The sequence below is a fragment of the Capricornis sumatraensis genome, chromosome 9 (assembly GCF_032405125.1).
Source record: "Capricornis sumatraensis isolate serow.1 chromosome 9, serow.2, whole genome shotgun sequence".
In the NCBI taxonomy this organism is placed as follows: Eukaryota; Metazoa; Chordata; class Mammalia; order Artiodactyla; family Bovidae; genus Capricornis; species Capricornis sumatraensis.
This window is the reverse complement of record NC_091077.1, coordinates 21348323-21367921: the sequence shown is the minus strand read 5'-3', so window position 1 is coordinate 21367921 and position 19599 is coordinate 21348323. Positions and strand designations below refer to the sequence as shown.

The window sequence follows — 19599 nt, the reverse complement described above, 5'->3', positions numbered from 1 at the left end:
ACCAAAGGACCAGCAAAAACAATGCGGTCAACATGCCCTGCCAACGTGGGAGCCACAGGAGCGGTCCTGCATGGCTGCCTGCAGCGTGCAGGGGGCGGTCTTCCTTCAAGCACAATCCAGCAGCCTCATTCCCAGGTATTTACCCAGAATGAAGGAAGACATGTCCACACAAAGACCTCCGTGGGGTGTTTACAACAGCTTTATTTACAATTGCCGAAACTCAGAAACCACCCAAACGTATGTCATCTGGTGAAAGGGTGCACCAATGGTACACTCCTCAGGAATAAGAAAGAAAAGCTTTTGACACATTTTTTAAAAATGTAAAATTCTAGAAAATGCAAAGTAATCCACAGCAACAGAAAGCAGGCTGGGCTTCCCGGGGACAGGAGTGGAGGGACGGGGCCAATAGGGGACCCAGGCAAACAGGGGTGACTCCTTCTCACACAGGTACAAGGGGCACCCACACATCCACCCTGGCCACCATGCTCGATCCTAACAGGGAGTCTCCCTCCTGTACTTCAGTCACACCTTGACTGTCCCAGTAAACACGCGGCAAAAGAGAAAAGCAGATGGCCTTCCCACCTCGTTTCCCCACCCATGGCACTGGTACAGGTGAAACAAACGCTAGGCTGGGTGACGGGCACGTGGGCTCGTCATACACACTGTCCATCTCTGGGCATGTCAGAAATCCTCCAGGATGAAGAGATAAGAGAAGAAACAAAACAGGTGACTGCCATCTTTACCAGTGGGAAAAAGCCATCTGTGGAGACAAGAGGGAAGGACTGAAATAGCCTGTAGACTTGAGGATGGGGAGCGGGCCCCGCCAGACCTGGACAGGACCCGGCCACCGGGAGGCTCCAGAGAACCTGTTCTGCCTGGCCCACTGCACCCCGTCCTACCGCCCTGCACCACAGGGACACGCCCTCCCTGGAGGAGGCAGCAGGCAACCAGGCCAACCTGCCCCCAGAACTCACCTGGCCCAAGGGAGGGGGGAGGGAACCCAGGCTGGCCAGCTAGGAGCCCCTCGCATAACCACATGGCCTCCCTTCCTCACCGACTTTGACACGTGTGGGTGCTTAGTCGCTGTCATGTACGACTCTTGCGATCCCAGGAACTATAGCCCACCAGGCTCCCCTGTCCATGGGATATTTTTTCAGGCAAGAAGCTGGAGTGGGGTGCCATTTCCTCCTCCATGATACCTTCCTGACCCAGGGAATGAACCCACGTTTCCCTCGTCTCCTGCACTGGCAGGTAAATTCTTTACACTGAACCACCTGGAAAGCCCCTCCTAACTGGCAGCCTTCTTTAAAAATAAACTAAACTAAGCCGGCCGTAGCACTACTCCACCAATCAACTGGTTTGTGGACTAGACCATTTAATAAAGTAGATCCCACATTCTCAGCACCACCCTAGTCAGGCCCACCCTGTGAGATGCACACAAGACTTTGCTCAGTCTCCTGGACAATCCTGCACAGAGGCCTGGCTCGGCCCTGAGTGAAGCAGACGAGCTCAGGAGGCTGAGCCGCTTGGCTGCCAGGGGCAGGACGAGGTCTCCTTCACAGGGCACTGCCAGCCTGGCCACCGCAGATTTGAGAGGATATAACAGCACGAGGGAGGTGCCAGAGCCAGGAGAGTGGTCACAGAACGCCGAGGCTTGGTCACTCCGGAGGCCAACGCAAACCCTCAGGTCCAGGGTGAGGAGGACGCCCACCAGAAATACCGCAGGGCCCTCCTCCTGGAGCTGCCCAGGCCAGCCTGCCGGGCGCCTGCCCTCCACAAGGGGCAGGTTCACATGCGGAGGAGTGGCCCAAACCCAACCCCCCATGACAAGAGAGGAAAGCAGGTGATGAGGGGAAGGGGAAGGGGCCTGGGGACCTGCCACTGGGGGTTCCAAGCCTGCCCACAGGAAGCTCACAAAGCACCAGGCCCTGTGCTGGGTCACACTCAGGCACCTGACCCCTGACCCCAGTCACAGTTTCCCCGGGTTCTCCATGGTAACCACGCTGAGGTGGACCAGCATGGAGAACAGGGAGGCTGACATGTGGGGGCTGAAAGCAAGGGCCAGGAGCCTGAGGTGAGAGTCAGAGTGCACGGCTAGGCACTGGGGGCCCACCTGAGGCCCCACCCCCAGGCCCCACCCCAGCAGGTGCCACACTCACCTGATGGTCTCGATGATTTCATGAGCAGCATCGTGGTGTTTGTCCTGAAAGACAATGGGACAGGGTTTAGAGCCGTCCCTCCAGCCTCGGTGATGGTGGCAACCAGAGGAGGCAGGCACTCTAGCCCCCAGGCCTTCCCACCTCGTTTCCCCACCCATGGCACTGGGGTCCCTGGCACAAGGGGCACGCCGGCCTTGGGGGCACCTGGAAAGCAGCAGAGAAGGGAAAGGGCTGGGCTGGAGTCTAACTTCCAACCCTCCTTCCCCAAGGCTCTCCTGGGCACTCTTGCAGCCGGGCAGCCGCAGGCCTGCCTGAGTCCCTGACCCTTGGCTTCCGTCTGTAAAATGGGAAACAAGGGTCCTGTCACTGCCAGGAGTGGGTGAGCAGCCATCATCCTGCCCGGTCACAGCAGTGCCCTCCCAGCTGCTCTTCCCAGAGGGCATATCACAGGTCACTCTGGCCTCTCCCTGCAGTCTCGGTGACCAGTGAACTGGAGACCCCACAGAAACCAAGGGAGGCCTTCCAGTGGTTCAGACTCCATGCTGCCAGTGCAAGGGGTGTGGGTTCAATCCCTGGTCAGGGAACCAAGATCTCACATGCTGTGCAGTGTGGCCAAAAAATACAAGTGAGCGTGCACGCACGGACGTCTGTAACTCGAGGCCACACTTTCACTCCAACCTTGGTGAGGAGGGCCGTGAAGAGCGCGGGCTGAAACCAGAAGTGAGGTAAGAGACCCAGAGCCACCAGCCCTGCCTGGGACAGCAACTGCCCTTCTCAGCCCAGGCCACCGTTTCCCGGCTTCATAATGGACAAGAGCCACGAGGGCAGGTCGCAGGACAGGGCCCCACCCAACTCAGCACTCCAGAACCACTTTCATAGCCCTAGCCTCATCAGTGTTTAACAGCAGCTCTACTGAGGTATAGCTCACATACAACAGACCCCGCTTTGAGTGTGCAATGTGGTGGAGTCAATATACTCAGGGTCGTGCAACCAGCACCTCTGTCTAGTTCCAGAACATTCCATTACCCCATCAGCAGACAGGCCTCCCCCTAGCCCCTGAAAACACTAGTCCACTCTCTGTCTCTACGCACTTGCCTATTCTGGACATTTGTAAATAGAATTGCAATATGTGACCTTTTGTCCAAAGGCTTAGTTTTTAAGGCAAAGGACAAAAGCAACCTTCTATCATGAATATCGTCCAACTTTGTTTCCTCCATCCTTGGAATACTCCTCCAAGGATGGAGCAGTAAACATTCAATGAACTCCTATCACTTAGACAAAACGGGCAGGAGGTGGAGTGCGTGTGCTCCAAAACTGGACAGCCCCGCAGACCAGCGTCTCCTGGCATGGGGTGCTCGACCCCAGCATCACCACCGCTGACCCAACACCTTCGGGAAGAACCACAGGTGGGAGCGGCAGGCCCCAACACCTCACGGCAAACGTCAGAATGGTGGGGGCAGCTGGTAGCTCCCCGAAAGGTGAAAAAGGCCCCACTTGACACAGCTATTCCTCTCTGGGTGTCTGCCCAAAAGAAGTGAGTACATACAACCACAGCCCCAAACTGGAAATCACCCAAACAACCACCAACAGGTGAATGAATAAACAAATGTGTCATCCCTCCATGCATGGGAGCATCACTCGGCCTCGAAAAGAAGCCCTGACACTCACTGCCATGTGGACGGACCCTGAGAACATGACGCTCAGTAAGAGCAGACACAGAGGGACACACAGGGTGTGATTCCACAAATGGGAAATGTGCAGAACAGGCTGATCCAGAGACACAGGGAGTGGGTTCCTGGTTGTCAGAGGCTGGGGCAGGAGGATGGGGGGAATGTTGATGGAGATGGGGTTTCTCCAGGGGGCGATGGAAGGTTCTAAAATTAGTAGTAGTGATGACTGCACCCAGTGCACAAACCAGGGAACAGCATGCTCGGGGCAGCTGAGTTGCATGGGGCGGGAATTACACCTCAATAATGCCATTAACAGGGAATTCCTTGGCAGTGTCTACACTCTCACTGCTGAGGGCCCGGGTTCAATCCCTGATCGGGGAGCTAAGATCCCCCAAGTCACTGAGGTGGCAAAAACAAACTAATAACAACAAAATGTCTGGGAGTAGATGTGATATACTGTTAAAAGCACCTCCAACCTCAGCAGGAAAATCCTGAGTCTCTGGGATGCTCACAGGTCAACAACATCCAGGAAGTCAAGTCCCCACAGCCCTGGCAGGCATCCCCAGGCCCCCACAGCACAGACGGCAGAGACGACGCCACGCTGTCCTGAAGGGTCCACTCAGAGACAAGCTCACACGAACAGTGCACAGGGCCGTGGGGCAGCCACGGAATGAAGGGGACGGTCTGGGCCTCTTCACCAATGCTGAGACGCGTACTCTGAGGGGAACTCGCCCCATGGACTGGGGAGTCTCAGGCAGCATGTGGGGCGCCATGATTCTGGCCCCATCAGCATTTGGATGAAGCATCTACAGCAGCCTCCTGTGGGCACCTGACCAGATTCCCTCGCCTGCCAGCTCTCGGTTCCTGCCCTCAGACACCATGAGCAGTCACCAGCGTATGTTATTCAAGTTGCTAAATGTCAGGCTGTTTCGTTACACACCACAGATAACGGATACAAGCCCTGGGTTTAGGCTGATATGCAGGAAGCACGGCCTGCAAGAACAAGTCTGAGAGCCAGAGGAAGATGCAGTAGCAACCAGAAACATTTGATTCCAGTCATCACCGTGAGATTACAAAACAAGGAGTACCATGAAAGGCCCCATGAATGCCCATGTGCAAAAGCCCCACCACGTGGCAGGAGTGTGCCCAGCTGGCAGGAGTGTGCCCAGCTGTGGACCGCGCTCCCTCTCTGGGCCCCCAGGCAGCCAGGACACGTCCAGGGCCCCTCCTCCTGCAGGGCCTGCAGTGGCCCCTGGGAAGACACGGGGCCTGGAGCGTGGTCTTCTCTGAGATGAGGTGAACTCAAGCTGTCCTAAGCTCTAACACCAAAAAGAGAGGAGGGAATGGTTGACAACATGCCTCCTCCGACTTCGTGACGCTGCTGCAGGGCCTGTCCAGCTTCCCGTGGCTGCCCTGACCACCTGAATGACTCGGAAGCTCTCACAACCTCTCAGCTCTGGCCACTTCTCACGCTCCACAGGTCTTCAGATCAGAGTAGCACCAGTGGGGGTCCACATGGAGGGGCTGTCGGGGAGGGACTCTGGGGTGATGGGAGAAGAGGATGATCAAAAGCTCAGCACCAGAACTCTCTTCGCCTGAGGCCAAGGCCAAGGCCGTGATGGGAAAGGAGGGCAAGGGTCAGGAAGGACAGGAGGCCCTTCCAGGGGCCCAGTCAGCAGAAGGACTCACCCAGGATCCCTGAGCAACCAGTGGCTGCATGGCTGCCAGCCCGAGGTCTGGAAAGTCCAGGCAAGCCTCACCTTGAGCACTGTAGCTCTGAGCGCGCCAGCATTGTCCCACCCCCAGCAGGGGTCACTGTCAATGCCCCACCAGGGTACCTGGTGCCAGCCACCCCAGAACCAAGGCCAAAGGAGTGCCTCTCCAGGGGCCTCAAGACCGACTTGTCCCTCCACACACAGGAGCATCAGTTGGCCCTGCAAAGGGGTGAAGAGCCGACACTCGCTACCACGTGGGCAGACCCTGAGAACACGATGCTCAGTGAGAGAGGCAGACACAGAAGGACACACAGGCTATGACTCCACTGATGGGAAACGTGCAGAGCAGGCCGATCCGCAGACACAGGGAGTGGGTTCCTGGTGGTCAGGGGCCGGGGTGGGGATGCAGGTCCTTTGAGGGGATGAAATGTCCTGGAATTAGATAAGATGGTTGCACAACTCTGTGAATACAGTAATACAGTACAGTAAAACCCGTTAAACTGTACACCTGCGGTAGGTGAGCTGTGTGGTACGAATGTTATCTGGACAAAATAAAAGTAAAAAAGTATTAGTTGCTCAGTAGTGTCTGACATTTTGCAACCCTATGACTGTAGCCCGTCAGGCTCCAGGCAAAAATACTGGAGTGGGTTGCCATTTCCTCCTCCAGGGGATCTTCCCAACCACACATAAAGGAGATTTCATTAATGTGCGTTAGAGGATACCCCAGGTTAACCTGTAACTGTCTCTTGAGCCTTTAAATTCTATACCAATTCTATACCTCTGGTTGGCCAATTGTTTGTTTCTTTATTTAGGTTTTAAGGTGAATGACCTGGGGCTATTTGTTTCCATCAACCTGACTGTGAATCTAAAGACACAGTTGAAATGTCTATTTTTCTTCTATCCTCAGAAGAAATTGCTGCAAATCTACTCTATGATTCTCATTCTGTTCAGCTTACAATACAAATAGCTTATTATCTTTTGCAACCTATGTCTTACAATAAAGCAGTGCTGAAAATTTAAATAGAAAGTTCAGTTGCCATATAGGCTACGAAAATGATTTGCTGGTGGTGAGTTTTAAACTTGATTCTAAATAAATTTACTAAGAAGGGCACTTCAAATTTTGCTCTTTAAGGTATCTTGAAATTACAGGCTCACTCTCCCTAAAATTTCTAAAAGCGTACAGCTTAGAACAAAGCTGTTATTAAACAAACACAAAAACCACAAGACTTGACAAGGCCCCTCCTCCCATGTCCTGCCTCTTCACCTGGGCTGCACCCAAACCAGGTGTGGGCCAAGCCCTGCCCCTCAGTGGGAGCCTGGCTCAGTCCCAGGGCAAGCCCAGAGCAGACCACGGGGGGCCGCTCACAGACCAGGAAAAACATGATCCACTATGAACAGGTCCAACACCGCCCTGCAATGGAGAAATCCTTCTGAGGAGTCTCATCCCAAGGCCCCGACCCTTGCTATCTCTGAGGAGCAAAGAAGCAGCAGTTCCAGAGGCAGTGTTCCTCTACCAGGGGCCGCCCATCCCCCTGAATGACGCTAATGCACCTTCCGTGCCTCAGCCTCGGACCCCACGACTAACTCAGGGGATTCAAACTGAAGCCCAGCAGAGACAGTTTCTCCATCCAGGGTCACACACAATGATGCTGGAGCCTCGGACCTCCCCACCCAGCTCACAGGGCCGTGCCTCAGCTGCAAGAGGGCCCTGTCCAACACAGGGGTGCCAAGGAACACTGCTCCAGGGCTAATCACCCCTGGGCTAGGGACTGAGAGAGTGACCATGGGTGGAGAAAGAGTCAGGGAAGAAAAGAGAAATGCTGGTTGGGAGGGGAGGTCAGGCAGGTGGGCAGCGAGGGAGGCTGCAGAGGACACGGACCGACTCGGGCATGTCCTCTCTGAACATTCTCGGGACCGCCACAGGTGCCGGGGGCAGGAGACCTGGTGGTGGGAAGGGCAGGACAGCTTGAAACGACAGAGAAGGAGCCAAAGAGGCTCCCAGGCACAGCCCTGAGCAAGAGGAACAGAATGGACTGTTATCCCCCGGTGGAAAGACAGGTGCACAAACTGGGGAGAGCACCGACTGAGAAGAGAGAATGAGGGGCAAGAGGGGCCTCTCGGGAGACGAGCACGGAGCCCAGGACCCAGGCCCCGGCAGACACGGCCGGCCACACCCTGCAGGGCCCCGGAACACTGCACCCTGGTGAACCCAGGCCAGTGAAAGAATCACATCGTCGTGCAGCTTCGAAAGGGGTCACTATCAGGAGAAGCTGGGAGAAGAGAACACTTGGTGCCTCCGTCTCATTTCTTAGAACTGTACAAGAATCTATGATTATCTGAAAACAAAAACTTAAAAAAAAAAAGGACAGGGCTCCCAGAGGAAGACGGGGGCAGGTGGCCCACAGCTCCGCCACCTCCTCCCTAGTGAATACCCCAGGTTCCAGCGCTGCTGGCTCCTTCCACCAGGAACAGAGTACTTGGTCTGCCTACTCCAGGACACCTGGATGTCAGGGACCAGGGTACAGAAGCTGAGAGCCACATGCGGGGTACCAGGCGTTTCCAATGACGCCATCCTCTCTAAAGTGGTCACCTCACCCACGGAGAGCTGTCAGAGGGTTAACCTGACTTCCACCTGAGCTCAGATTAGTCAGCACTCAGTCATGCACACAAGAGGTCAGAGCAGAAAATATTTTCTGAGTCATAGGGAGGGATGGCTCAGCCAGCCGCCCACCTCAGCTACTACTCACAGCCGAGTCTGGGGCATGACGGCTCAGCATTCATCAGAGACTCGTGCGCTCGCGGAGGCAGGCAGGGACAGTCACACCGAGGCTGCTCCACACCCACAGCCTCCGTGAGTCACCGAGGGGAAGGACTACTGCCCGCCCTCGCAACCTCCGGCCCAGCCACCAGGCACCTGCTCCCTCCTGAGCTGAGACCCAGTTTTCTACCAAGAGAAGGGCCATCCTGCTTTAGCAACGCTGCCATAAACTGCGAGTGGACATCTGGGAACTCTGTGACAGAAGGAACAAAACTCGCCCTGCACCACGCCCTCTTATTTGTCAACTGCACAAAAACCTGTTTCGGAGGCTGGACATTTCCGCATGTGGAAGACTGTGGCTGTTTGCACTTCCTCCTGTGGGTGCCCTCTCTTTGGAGAAGCCACTCACCCTCCCTCAGCCCCACCCTCCAGGACCTCATCCCCAGGACACACCTCCATTGCACCTCTGTGTTTACAGACAGCCCACTGACCCTCCTCGTTCATAAGTTTCCTGAGAGCAAGAACACTGTGTACTGTGCTCCACTCCCCCTGGAACACTGGAGATATACAGGAGGTGCTGGGATGAATGAATGAATGAATGAATGAACAAACAAGCAAGCTCAGTCATTTCCAATGTGTGGTCACATGAGTAATCTGACCTTTGGAAAGGCTATGCTCCTGGAAGTGGCCCATTTTCTTAACGTACTCATCATCGAGTCATCACTAAATATGAACTCTTATAATAAAGTTCTGCCCCCTCACTTCCTGTGAGAAAGCAAAATCTCCCAGTGGGGACACGGGAGGGGAGCAGACGTCACTGCACTGCTTTAGGAAGGTTGCAGCTTGCTGACCACGGCACGCCCCAGCCTCCACCTACTGCCTGGTCTTGGGACTGCCACCCCAGGAATGGCTGCTGACCTCAGATGGAGCACCCAGCCAGGCAGGCAGCACACCCTGAACCCTGCCAAGTGAGATCCTGCCAGCGAGGGAAAGACACTCTCTAGTTCAGACCCGCCCACCACTGGAAAGCCAGCTCCTGCTGGGACCTGGACACACACGATGTCTTACTGGCAAAGGTTACAGACCTCTGTATATTGTCATCCTGCTTATTTAACTTATATTCAGAGTACATCATGAGAAACACTGGGCTGGAAGAAGCACAAGCTGGAATCAAGATTGCCGGGAGAAATATCAATAACCTCAGATATGCAGATGACACCACCCTTATGGCAGAAAGTGAAGAAGACCTAAACAGCCTCTTGATGAAAGTGAAAGAGGACAGTGAAAAAGTTGGCTTAAAGCTTAACATTCAGAAAACTAAGATCATGGCATCTGGTCCGATCACTTCATGGCAAATAGATGAGGAAACAGTGGCAGACTTTAGTTTTTTGGGCTCCCAAATCACTGCAGATGGTGACCGCAGCCATGAAATCAAAAGATGCTTACTCTTTGGAAGCAAAGTTATGACCAACCTAGACAGCATATTAAAAAGCAGAGACATTACTTTGCCAACAAAAGTCCGTCTAGTCAAGGCTATGGTTTTTCCAGTAGTCATGTATGGATGTGAGAGTTGGACTTTATTATAAAGAGAGCTGAGTGCTGAAGAATTGATGCTTTTGAATTGTGGTGTTGGAGAAGACTCTTGAAAGTCCCTTGGATGGCAAGGAGATCCAACCAGTCCATCCTAAAGGAAATCAGTCCTGAATATTCATTGGAAGGACTGATGTTGAAGCTGAAACTCCAGTACTTTGGCTATCTGATGCGAAGAGCTGACTCATTTGAAAAGACCCTGATGCTGGGAAAGATTGAAGGCAGGAGAAGGGGACGACAGAGGATGAGGTGGTTGGATGGCATTACCAACTCAATGGACATGGGTTTGAGTAAACTCCGGGAGTTGGTGATGGACAGGGAGGCCTGGCATGCTGCAGTCCATGGGGTCACAAAGAGTCGGACATGACTAAGAAACTGAACTGAACTGAGCAGACCTCTGTGGCCTTGCTCCGCCCTGAAAATAAGATGGTGATGGCAACAATGGGACCGTCTCCAGATGAACCTTCATCTTAGTTTCAGGTGCTTCAGTGCTGGGTCACAGTGGATTTCTAGATTCTCCTGATACTCAAAATACCAATTTTGGAAAAATACCAATTTCCAAGATGCAGGAATGTTGTTAAACAGACATTCAGCACAGACCCCAGTCTGACTCCCAGAGTGTTCCCCCAAGTGAGGTGAAAATCCATGTTCACCTGCCCGCGCTGTTTAGTAGCTCTATTCCTCATCTCTCAAAACTGCATAGCAGGGAAAAGGAGTGACTACTCACACCCTCAACAACGGGCATGAATCTCACATACATTTTGCTGAGCCAAGCAGCCCGAATCAAAAAGCTACACATTGTTGACCCCATTTACCTGACTTCCCAGAAAAGCCAAAACCTTAGAGAATGAGATGAGACTGGTGGCCAGGAAGCGAGAGGCAAGTTGATCCCAAAGGGCAGCAGATGGTTTGATGGGATTGTTCTGCTGCCTGACTGCAATGATCTGTCAAATACTCTAGAACTATGAGCTACAAGTGAACCACACTTCATGTCTACTGAGAATAAACAAATTACATTTTGAAAAATGTACGGGCCAACGTACTGGTACAAGACGAGTGCAGTAACAGGGGCAGAGAGGGAGGCAGGTGGATCAACTGGAGTTTTGAACGTTCTCCCCACTTTCAGTTTACGTCCCCTGGATCGTCTCCCCGCCCTGCCCACTGCTCAGGCCGCACGCCAGGGCGAGCGACACAGAGCTACCCAACCGGAAAAGCCAGAGCCCGGGCTCAGCCGCGCCTCCGGGCGCAGGAAGCGCAAAAATAGAAAGCGCCGGTGCGCTCGGCGGGCTGGAAAGCCTCCGACCTCGGAGAACCGCGGAGCACCAGGGCCAGGAGCCAACGTCGGCTCCTGGGCGGTCCCAGCGTCCCGACCCCGCCCCTGGCCGCGACAGTTTCCAAAAACTGACACACACGGAGCCCGCGCGAGGGGCGGGGCGCGCGGGCTTCCCCGCCGGGTCCCGTGGAGGCCGGTCCCCCCGCAAGCCGAGCGCGCGAAAGGGCGCCCCAAAGGCGCCCGCCCACCGCGCCCGCTGTGCTTTCCCTCCCGAAGGCGCGCTGCCCAGCCCGAGCGCGGTCGCTGGGACACGGACACGCGCACCCACGCCGCCACCGGGGACAGGAGCCGGGGCGCCCACCCTGCGCCCTGCATGTCTGGAATCACCCGGACGCCTGTGTAAATTTCCGTTCGGACTGTCATTTTCCAAAGGCCACACAAGATCAGGGAACAGGACGCCTCCAAGGGTCCGGCCAGCCCACCCACTCAAATTAGGGAACAGGACGCCTCCTTACCAAGGGTCCGGCCAGCCGACCCACTCAAACTAGGGAACAGGACGCGTCCTTGCCAAGGGTCCGGCCAGCCCACCCACTAAAGATCCGGGAACAGGACGCTTCCTTTCCAAAGCTCTAGCCAGTCCTGCCCCTCAAAATTAGACAAATGCCTAATTTACAAAATTAACAACTGGGAAGGAGGAAAGAGTGTCCTCAAAAATAAAAAAGCTGAGCACGGTGACAGCGCCAAGAAAAAACTACCAGCAAAGAGAAACCCTACACGTCAAATCATAAAGTACGGAAAGGCAAGCCCGCCGGCCGTCCAGGCCCGGGGAACGGGGGTCCCCAGCCCCGCAGGACCAACGGCAGCCCGGCTCGGGCGCCCCTCGGAGGCGCAGGGTCCCCGCGGCCCAGTTTGCGCCCTCGGCCGGCCCGGGTTCCCCGCTGCCCACTCTGCGCGCGGGGCTTGGAAACGGCCGCCGGGAATCCGGCGGGGCGGGAATGGGGGGTCCCAGGGAAGGTTGGGCGCTCGAGTCGCTCCGTTTCTCGGTGGGCCCCCCACCAAGCTCACCGGGGAGTAGGGGGCTAGGGTCTGGGGAGAAGGGGTTGGGGAAAAGCGGGGCGGCACTCACGTAGACCGGCAGCGGCCACGGGTAGACGGCGGGCTCGGCCCCCACGGGCGACTTGAGCCTCAGCTCCAGCTTCTCCCCCATGTCGGCGCGCGCGGCCGCCGCACCATGCTAGTCGGGCGGTTGGGGGAGGGGCGGGGCCCCGCCGGCGGGGGCGGGGCGGACGGCCGGAGGAGGGCGGGCGGGAGGCTGAGGGGAGGGGGCCTGGCCTGGGCCTCAGCCGCCGCCACCGCGCTCCCGTCCAGCCCCCGGCTCCCTCTTTGTGGTCACAGGCCCGGGGCCTCCAGCGCCGCCGCCATCTTGGGCCGGCGTGAGACGAGCACAATGAGCCGGGGGCCGGGCTGAACCACTCGCGGCGCGCGCGCGGGGGGGCCTGGCACGAGGAGGCGGTGCGCTCCCGCTGCCCCGCCCGCCGCGCCTCGTGCGCCCCCCCCCGCCGGCCCGCCCTGTGGGCTCTCCCGCTCCCACGCACGCACGCACGCACGCACGCACGTCCTCGGTTGCCCTCGGTTGCCCCCACCAGCCCCAAGCGGGAACCCGGGGAGACCCCGCAAGGCCTGGGATGGAGGGTTCGAAACCCGCTCTTGGCGGACAGGAACAACCCCTCCCCCCCCATAATAAAAGTATAATTTCTCATTAAAGGTGACCGGTAGAGTCCCGGCTTCGGTCACAAGAATGCCATATATTTAGCCTGTTTTGTTGTTGTTCAGTCGATAAGTTGTATCCATTTTTTGTGACCCCATGGACTGCAGCATGCCAGGTTCCTGTATACTCCAATATCTCCCCAAATTTGCTCAAATTTATGTCAGTGAATTGAATCCGTGATGATATCTAATTGTCTCATCCTCTGCCACCGCCTTCTCCTTTTGCCCTCAACCTTTCCCAGCGTCAGGGTCGCTTTTCCTGTCAGATAGCCTAAGTATTAGAGCTTCAGCTTCAGCATCAGTCCTTCCAATGAACATTCAGGGTTGATTTCCTTTAGGATTGACCGGTGATGTCTTTGCAGTCTGGAGGGACTCTCAAGAGTCCAGCACCACAGTTCGAAAGCATCAATTCTTTGGTGCTTGGCCTTCTTTGTGGTCCAAATCTCACAACCATACATGACTATTGGAAAAACATAGCTTTGATTATAGGGACCTTTGTTGGCAAAGTGATGTCTCTGTTTCTTAATAAGCTGTCTAGGTTTGTCATAGTTTCCTTCCAAGGAGCAAGGATCTTTTAATTTCGTGGCTGCAGTCACCATCGGCAGTGATTTTGTGTGTGCGTGCTCAGTCATGTCCAACTCTTTGCGACTCCATGGACAGACCCCACCAGACTCCTCTGCCCATGGGATTTCCCAGCAAGAATACTGGAGTGGGTTTCCATTTCCTCCTCCAAGGGATCTTCTCAATTCAGTGATCAAACACGCATCTCCAGTGTCTCCTGCCCTGGCGGGCGAATTCTTTACCACTGAGCCACCTGGGAAGCCTACAGTGATTTTGCAGCCCAAGAAAATGAAATCTGTCACTGCTTCCATTTTCCCCAGTTTATTTGCCATTAAGTGGTGGGGCTGGCTCCTTATTGCCAAATTCAGACTTAAATTGAAGAAAGTAGGGAAAACCACTAGACCATTCAGGTATGACCTAAATCAAATCCCTTATGATTATACAGTGGAAGTGAGAAATAGATTTAAGGGACTAGATCTGATAGATAGAGTGCTGGGTAAACTACGGACGGAGGTTCATGACATTGTACAGGAGACAGGGATCAAGACCATCCCAATAGAAAAAAAATGCAAAAAAGCAAAATGGCTATCTGGGGAGGCCTTACAAATAGCTGTGAAAAGAAGAGAAGTGAAAAGCAAAGGAGAAAAGGAAAGATATAAGCATCTGAATGCAGAGTTCCAAAGAATAGCAAGAAGAGATGAGAAAGCCTTCCTCAGCGATCAATGCAAAGAAATAGAGGAAGACAACAGAATGGGAAAGACTAGAGATCTCTTCAAGAAAATTAGAGATGCCAAGGGAACATTTCATGCAAAGATGGGCTCGATAAAGGACAGAAATGGTCTGGACCTCACAGAAGCAGAAGATATTAAGAAGAGGTGGCAAGAATACACAGAAGAACTGTACAAAAAAGATCTTCACGACCCAGATAATCATGATGGTGTGATCACTAATCTAGAGCCAGACATCTTGGAATGTGAAGTCAAGTGGGCCTTAAAAGCATCACTACGAACAAAACTAGTGGAGGTGATGGAATTCCAGTTGAGCTGTTTCAAATCCTGAAAGATGATGCTGTGAAAGTGCTGCACTCAATATGCCAGCAAATTTGGAAAACTCAGCAGTGGCCACAGGACTGGAAAAGGTCAGTTTTCATTCCAATCCCAAAGAAAGGCAATGCCAAAGAATGCTCAAACTACCACACGATTGCACTCATCTCACGTGCTAGTAAAGTAATGCTCAAAACTCTCCAAGCCAGGCTTCAGCAATCTGTGAACCATGAAATTCCAGATGTTCAAGCTGGTTTTAGAAAAGGCAGAGGAACCAGGGATCAAATTGCCAACATCCACTGGATCATGGAAAAAGCAAGAGAGTTCCAGAAAAACATCTATTTCTGCTTTATTGACTATGCCAAAGCCTTTGACTGTGTGGATCACAATAAACTGTGGAAAATTCTGAGAGAGATGGGAATACCAGACCACCTGACCTGCCTCTTGAGAAATCTGTATGCAGGTCAGGAAGCAACAGTTAGAACTGGACATGGAACAACAGACTGGTTCCAGATAGGAAAAGGAGTACGTCAAGGCTGTATATTGTCACCCTGCTTATTTAGCTTATATGCGGAGTACATCATGAGAAACGCTGGACTGTAAGAAACACAAACTGGAATCAAGATTGCCAGGAGAAATATCAATAACCTCAGATATGCAGATGACACCACCCTTATGGCAGAAAGTGAAGAGGAGCTAAAAAGCCTCTTGATGAAAGTGAAAGAGGAGAGCAAAAAAGTTGGCTTAAAGCTCAACATTCAGAAAACAAAGATCATGGCATCCGGTCCCATCACTTCATGGGAAATAGATGGTGAAACAGTAGAAACAGTGTCAGACTTTATTTTTGGGGGGGCTCCAAAATCACTGCAGATGGTGACTGCAGCCATGAAATTGAAAGATGCTTACTCCTTGGAAGAAAAGTTATGACCAACCTAGATACCATATTGAAAAGCAGAGACATTACTTTGCCAACAAAGGTCCGTCTAATCAAGGCTGTGGTTTTTCCTGTGGTCATGTATGGATGTGAGAGTTGGACTGTGAAGAAGGCTGAGCACTGAAGAATTGATGCTTTTGAACTGTGGTGTTGGAGAAGACTCTTGAGAGTCCCTTGGACTGCAAGGAGATCCAACCAGTCCATTCTAAAGGACATCAACCCTGGGATTTCTTTGGAAGGAATGATACTAAAGCTGAGGCTCCAGTACTTCGGCCACCTCATGGGAAGAGTTGATTCACTGGAAAAGACTCTTTTGCTGGGAGGGATTGGGGGCAGGAGGAGAAGGGGACGACAGAGGATGAGATGGCTGGATGGCATCACTGACTCGATGGACGTGAATCTCAATGAACTCCGGGAGATGGTGATGGACAGGGAGGCCTGGCGTGCTGTGATTCATGGGGTCGCAAAGAGTCGGACACAACTGAGCAACTGAACTGAACTGAACTGAACCCATTCAAGTATTCTTGCCTGGAGAATCCCATAGACAGAGGAGCCTGGCTGGCTGCACTCCATGGAGTCACAAAGAGTTGGACGCAACTGAGCAACTTAACACAATATACATATGTTGTGTGCAACTATATACACACCCGATGGATTCTGTTTGTCTGGAGAACCCTCACAGACACAGACCCTTATGACAGTTGAGCACCTCCTCTGTGCCAGCCAGGAAGCCAAATGCTTGTTCTTTTAGTGTGTGCCTTTAGTGTTGCAAGTCCCCAGGTGAGGTGTCTTGCGGTCAGAGAAGTTCACAGGGTGCTGGCAGGGGGGCTGGCTGGAGCCCACATGGAGTTCTGACTATGCTAACAGCAGTGGAGCCCCACAGTCCCGCACCCCGGGGTGTTGTTCACAAAGACGTGGAGGGAGAGACAGGATCTGCAGGAAGGTCTAGAGAAGCTTCTGGAGGTCCCTCGGAGCCCCAGATGGAGGTTGCATCCCCAAGGGTGTTCTTGGTCAGGACTCTGGGTGGGTGGGGTTTACACAGAGTCACTCACTTGAAAAGTATCCATTCTGCCCTTGTCTGTATGTTTATCCTCCAAAATCTTTTAAAAATGGATGCCTTGGTTGCTGGGAACACACCTGCCAAAGTTGTGTGTCTGTGTTGTAAGGGGACCCAGCAGGAGGACTCAGAAATGGATGAGCCCCCCATTCACAGGGCTGGAGAACTTGAGTTAAGGATGGCCAGCAAGGTCCTGGAGAGAAGGGTCCCTGCTCTGGGCACCCTCTTCCCAGCCCAAGATACCCAGAGCCACCACCTTACCCACACCACAGAGGAGAGCCAGTCACCGTGGCTCCCAGGCTCCCTGCACTAGGAGCTATTTTAAGCTTGCATCCCACAGGACATAGCTAGAGAGAGCTGCTGTCTGCAGACAATCTCTGTCTCTCCCCGCTCCCTTGCCTCTCAGCTTCTTCCCCTTCCCCCTTAGCTGTCACAAACCGCATTTCTGCAGAGACCCCCAGGATCCTCTGAGACCCTGATTCAGGCACCAGCCACAGGATAGCCCACAGACAGCTGAAAACCCTAGCCCCTCCTTGTGCCCACCCCCACCATCTGACAGATGTCAAAGCAAGCCCTAGTCAGGTATGACTTTGGGCCCAGGGATATTGGCACATGCTGTCAGCATGCCACTTTCTTCCTTAGACTCCTCCCTCCCTCCTGTGTTACTATCACTTCCTCCAGGACCTTCTCAGACTCTCCTATATGAGGCTGGGCTCAAGGTGTGCCCTCACCTATCCTTTGTTGCTGTTCAGTCTGAGTCATATCTGACTCTTTGCGATCCCATGGACTGCAGCTTGCCAGGCTTCCCTTTCCTTCACTGTCTCCCAGAGTTTGCTCAAACTCATGTCCATTGAGTCAGTGATGCCATCCAATCATCTTGTTGCAGGAAGGGGGACCCCTTCCAGGGCCCGAAACTGGGTTCTTGTCTAACATTCAGAAATGAACTGCCCGTGCTGACAAAGCAAGAGATTTTATTGGGAAACAGCACCCGGGTGGAGAGCAGTAGGGTAAGGGAACCCAGGAGAACTGCTCTGCTGCATGGCTGGCAGTCTCGGGTTTTATGGTGATGGGATTCGTTTCTGGGTGGTCTTTGGCCAATCATTCTACATTCAGAGTCTTTCCTGGTGGCACACTCATCACTCAGCCAAGATGGATGCTGCTGCTGCTGCTGCTGCTGCTAAGTCGCTTCAGTCATGTCCGACTCTGTGCGACCCCATAGACGGCAGCCCACCAGGCTGCCCCGTCCCTGGGATTCTCTAGGCAAGAATACTGGACTGGGTTGCCATTTCCTTCTCCAATGCATGAAAGTGAAAAGTCAAAGTGAAGTCGCTCAGTCCTGTCCGACTCTTAGCAACCTCATGGACTGCAGCCTAGCAGGCTCCTCTGTCCATGGGATTTTCCAGGCAAGAGTACTGGAGTGGGGGCCATTGCCTTCTTCAATACGGATGCTAGCGAGAGGGATTCTGGGAAGTGGACAGACACATGGTGTCTCCTTTCGACCTTTCCCGAACTCTTCCAGTTGGTGGTGGCTTATTAGTTCCGTATTCCTTATCAAGATCTCCTGTCATAAAACAACTCATGCAAATGGTTACTATGGTGCCTGGCCAGGGTGGGTGGTTTCAATCAGTGTGCTTCTCCTAACAACTCTCCCCTGAGAGACTTCATACTGAGATACTTCTTGGGAATTGAGGCGGAGGTCTCTTTCTTCTGTAACTTCTTCCTGCTGTCCATGGGCATAGGAGTGCCTAGCAGAGCAAAAGTGTCTCTCTACCTGATCTAAGCTGGAGTGTTCCACATCTGAAACCAGCTTCCACCCTTGTAGTAACAGCAATTTATTTTGAAACTGTTGGCCCCTCTCAGAGATGAAATAGACAAGGGCCGAACAGAAGACCTAACAGGCTGGCCATCTCTGGTCCCCAGAAACAGAAGGCAACATTTGGAGTGAGGGTTGCAGGGTTTGTGACCCTTTTTGATTGGTTTGGTGGTGAGGCAACAGAGCTGTGCTCCAGGAATCTTGTGTTCAGCCTGAAGTTACCATCCTCCACCTGGGTGGGGGCTCAAAGACATTGTTATGCATATTTCTTTGAGTAGGAACCAGGACTCTGTCTGGAGGCTGTACCAACCTTTGATTGTTAATCCTGTTTCTGTATCCCTTCCCTTCCCTGATTAGCAATTGTTTGAATCCACCCTTTGGAACTCAGGGAAGGTCAAGGAGGCTGAAAGAAGCCTATATCCTACAGACAAGATATGGAGAACACAGAACTGATCTCTACTCCAGAGCCCCACAGAGTTCTACTCAGTTTTAATTTAGGGAACTAGGCAACAATGACTGTGATAACTTCCTGTCAAAATGGAGCATAGGACTGCCTCAGCTTGGAGTATCGACACTGAATTGGAAGTATTTCCGGGTTCCAAGTTCTAGATCTGAGTCTTGTATGATTAAAATCCTGATCCCTTGGTCTGCCATTTTGGTGTAACAGACCCAATTAGAAGTAGTTGGAGGAGTGATAACTGGAATTTAGTAGACAAAATAAATCTCATTTCTTTTTAGAAGAATAGGCCTGAAACCCAGTCTGGACCTGGCACTTCAGGGAGACTTGTAGCCAGGTAGCCAGTTGCCTAGTTTTATAAAAAGTAAGGTTACTAGCTTCCAGCAGACATTGTTTTGAGAATAGTGGCATCCAAGCCTGACACGACTCAGAAAACTCAGGTGTTTAGCAATACAAGGTCTAATCTGAAAGTACACCCATAGCATCACCTAGTTATTTTCCAGGATATCTGAACCATAGCTACTCTATTTTGACTTTTAACTGTAAACTTTTCCTTAATAGTCAAAGTAGATTTCACCATTAATGACGTCAGTGTTTCTTTAGATATGAGAAGATGCAAAAATTGGGACTCATAAAATCTTCTGAAAAAATCTAACTATCTGAAGGACTGTTCTGCCAGTTTTTCCCAGAGCACACAGTGCCTCATTCTTGATTTTCACCCTGAACTCCTTTCAGGGGCATTGAAAGTCAGCAGTTGCAGCGGCCATGTTTTAATCTTTGTAGATGTAGATGGCAAGTGTGA

At 52.9% G+C, this 19599-nt stretch overlaps 1 protein-coding gene across 5 annotated transcripts in view; it reads right to left on the bottom strand.

Moving 5' to 3' along the window:
- DOT1L (DOT1 like histone lysine methyltransferase) overlaps positions 1 to 12386 on the bottom strand; it is a 52281-nt gene extending 39895 nt beyond the window's left edge. For all 5 annotated transcript variants that reach the window (XM_068979604.1, XM_068979608.1, XM_068979605.1 and 2 more), the window contains exons 1-2: positions 12292 to 12386; positions 2160 to 2203 (exon numbers count right to left, since the gene is read on the bottom strand). In XM_068979604.1, coding sequence (XP_068835705.1) covers positions 2160 to 2203; positions 12292 to 12372 — 125 coding nt within the window. In that variant the 5' untranslated portion in view covers positions 12373 to 12386. The remainder of the gene's footprint in view (positions 1 to 2159; positions 2204 to 12291) is intronic.
- Positions 12387 to 19599: the final 7213 nt, after the last annotated feature.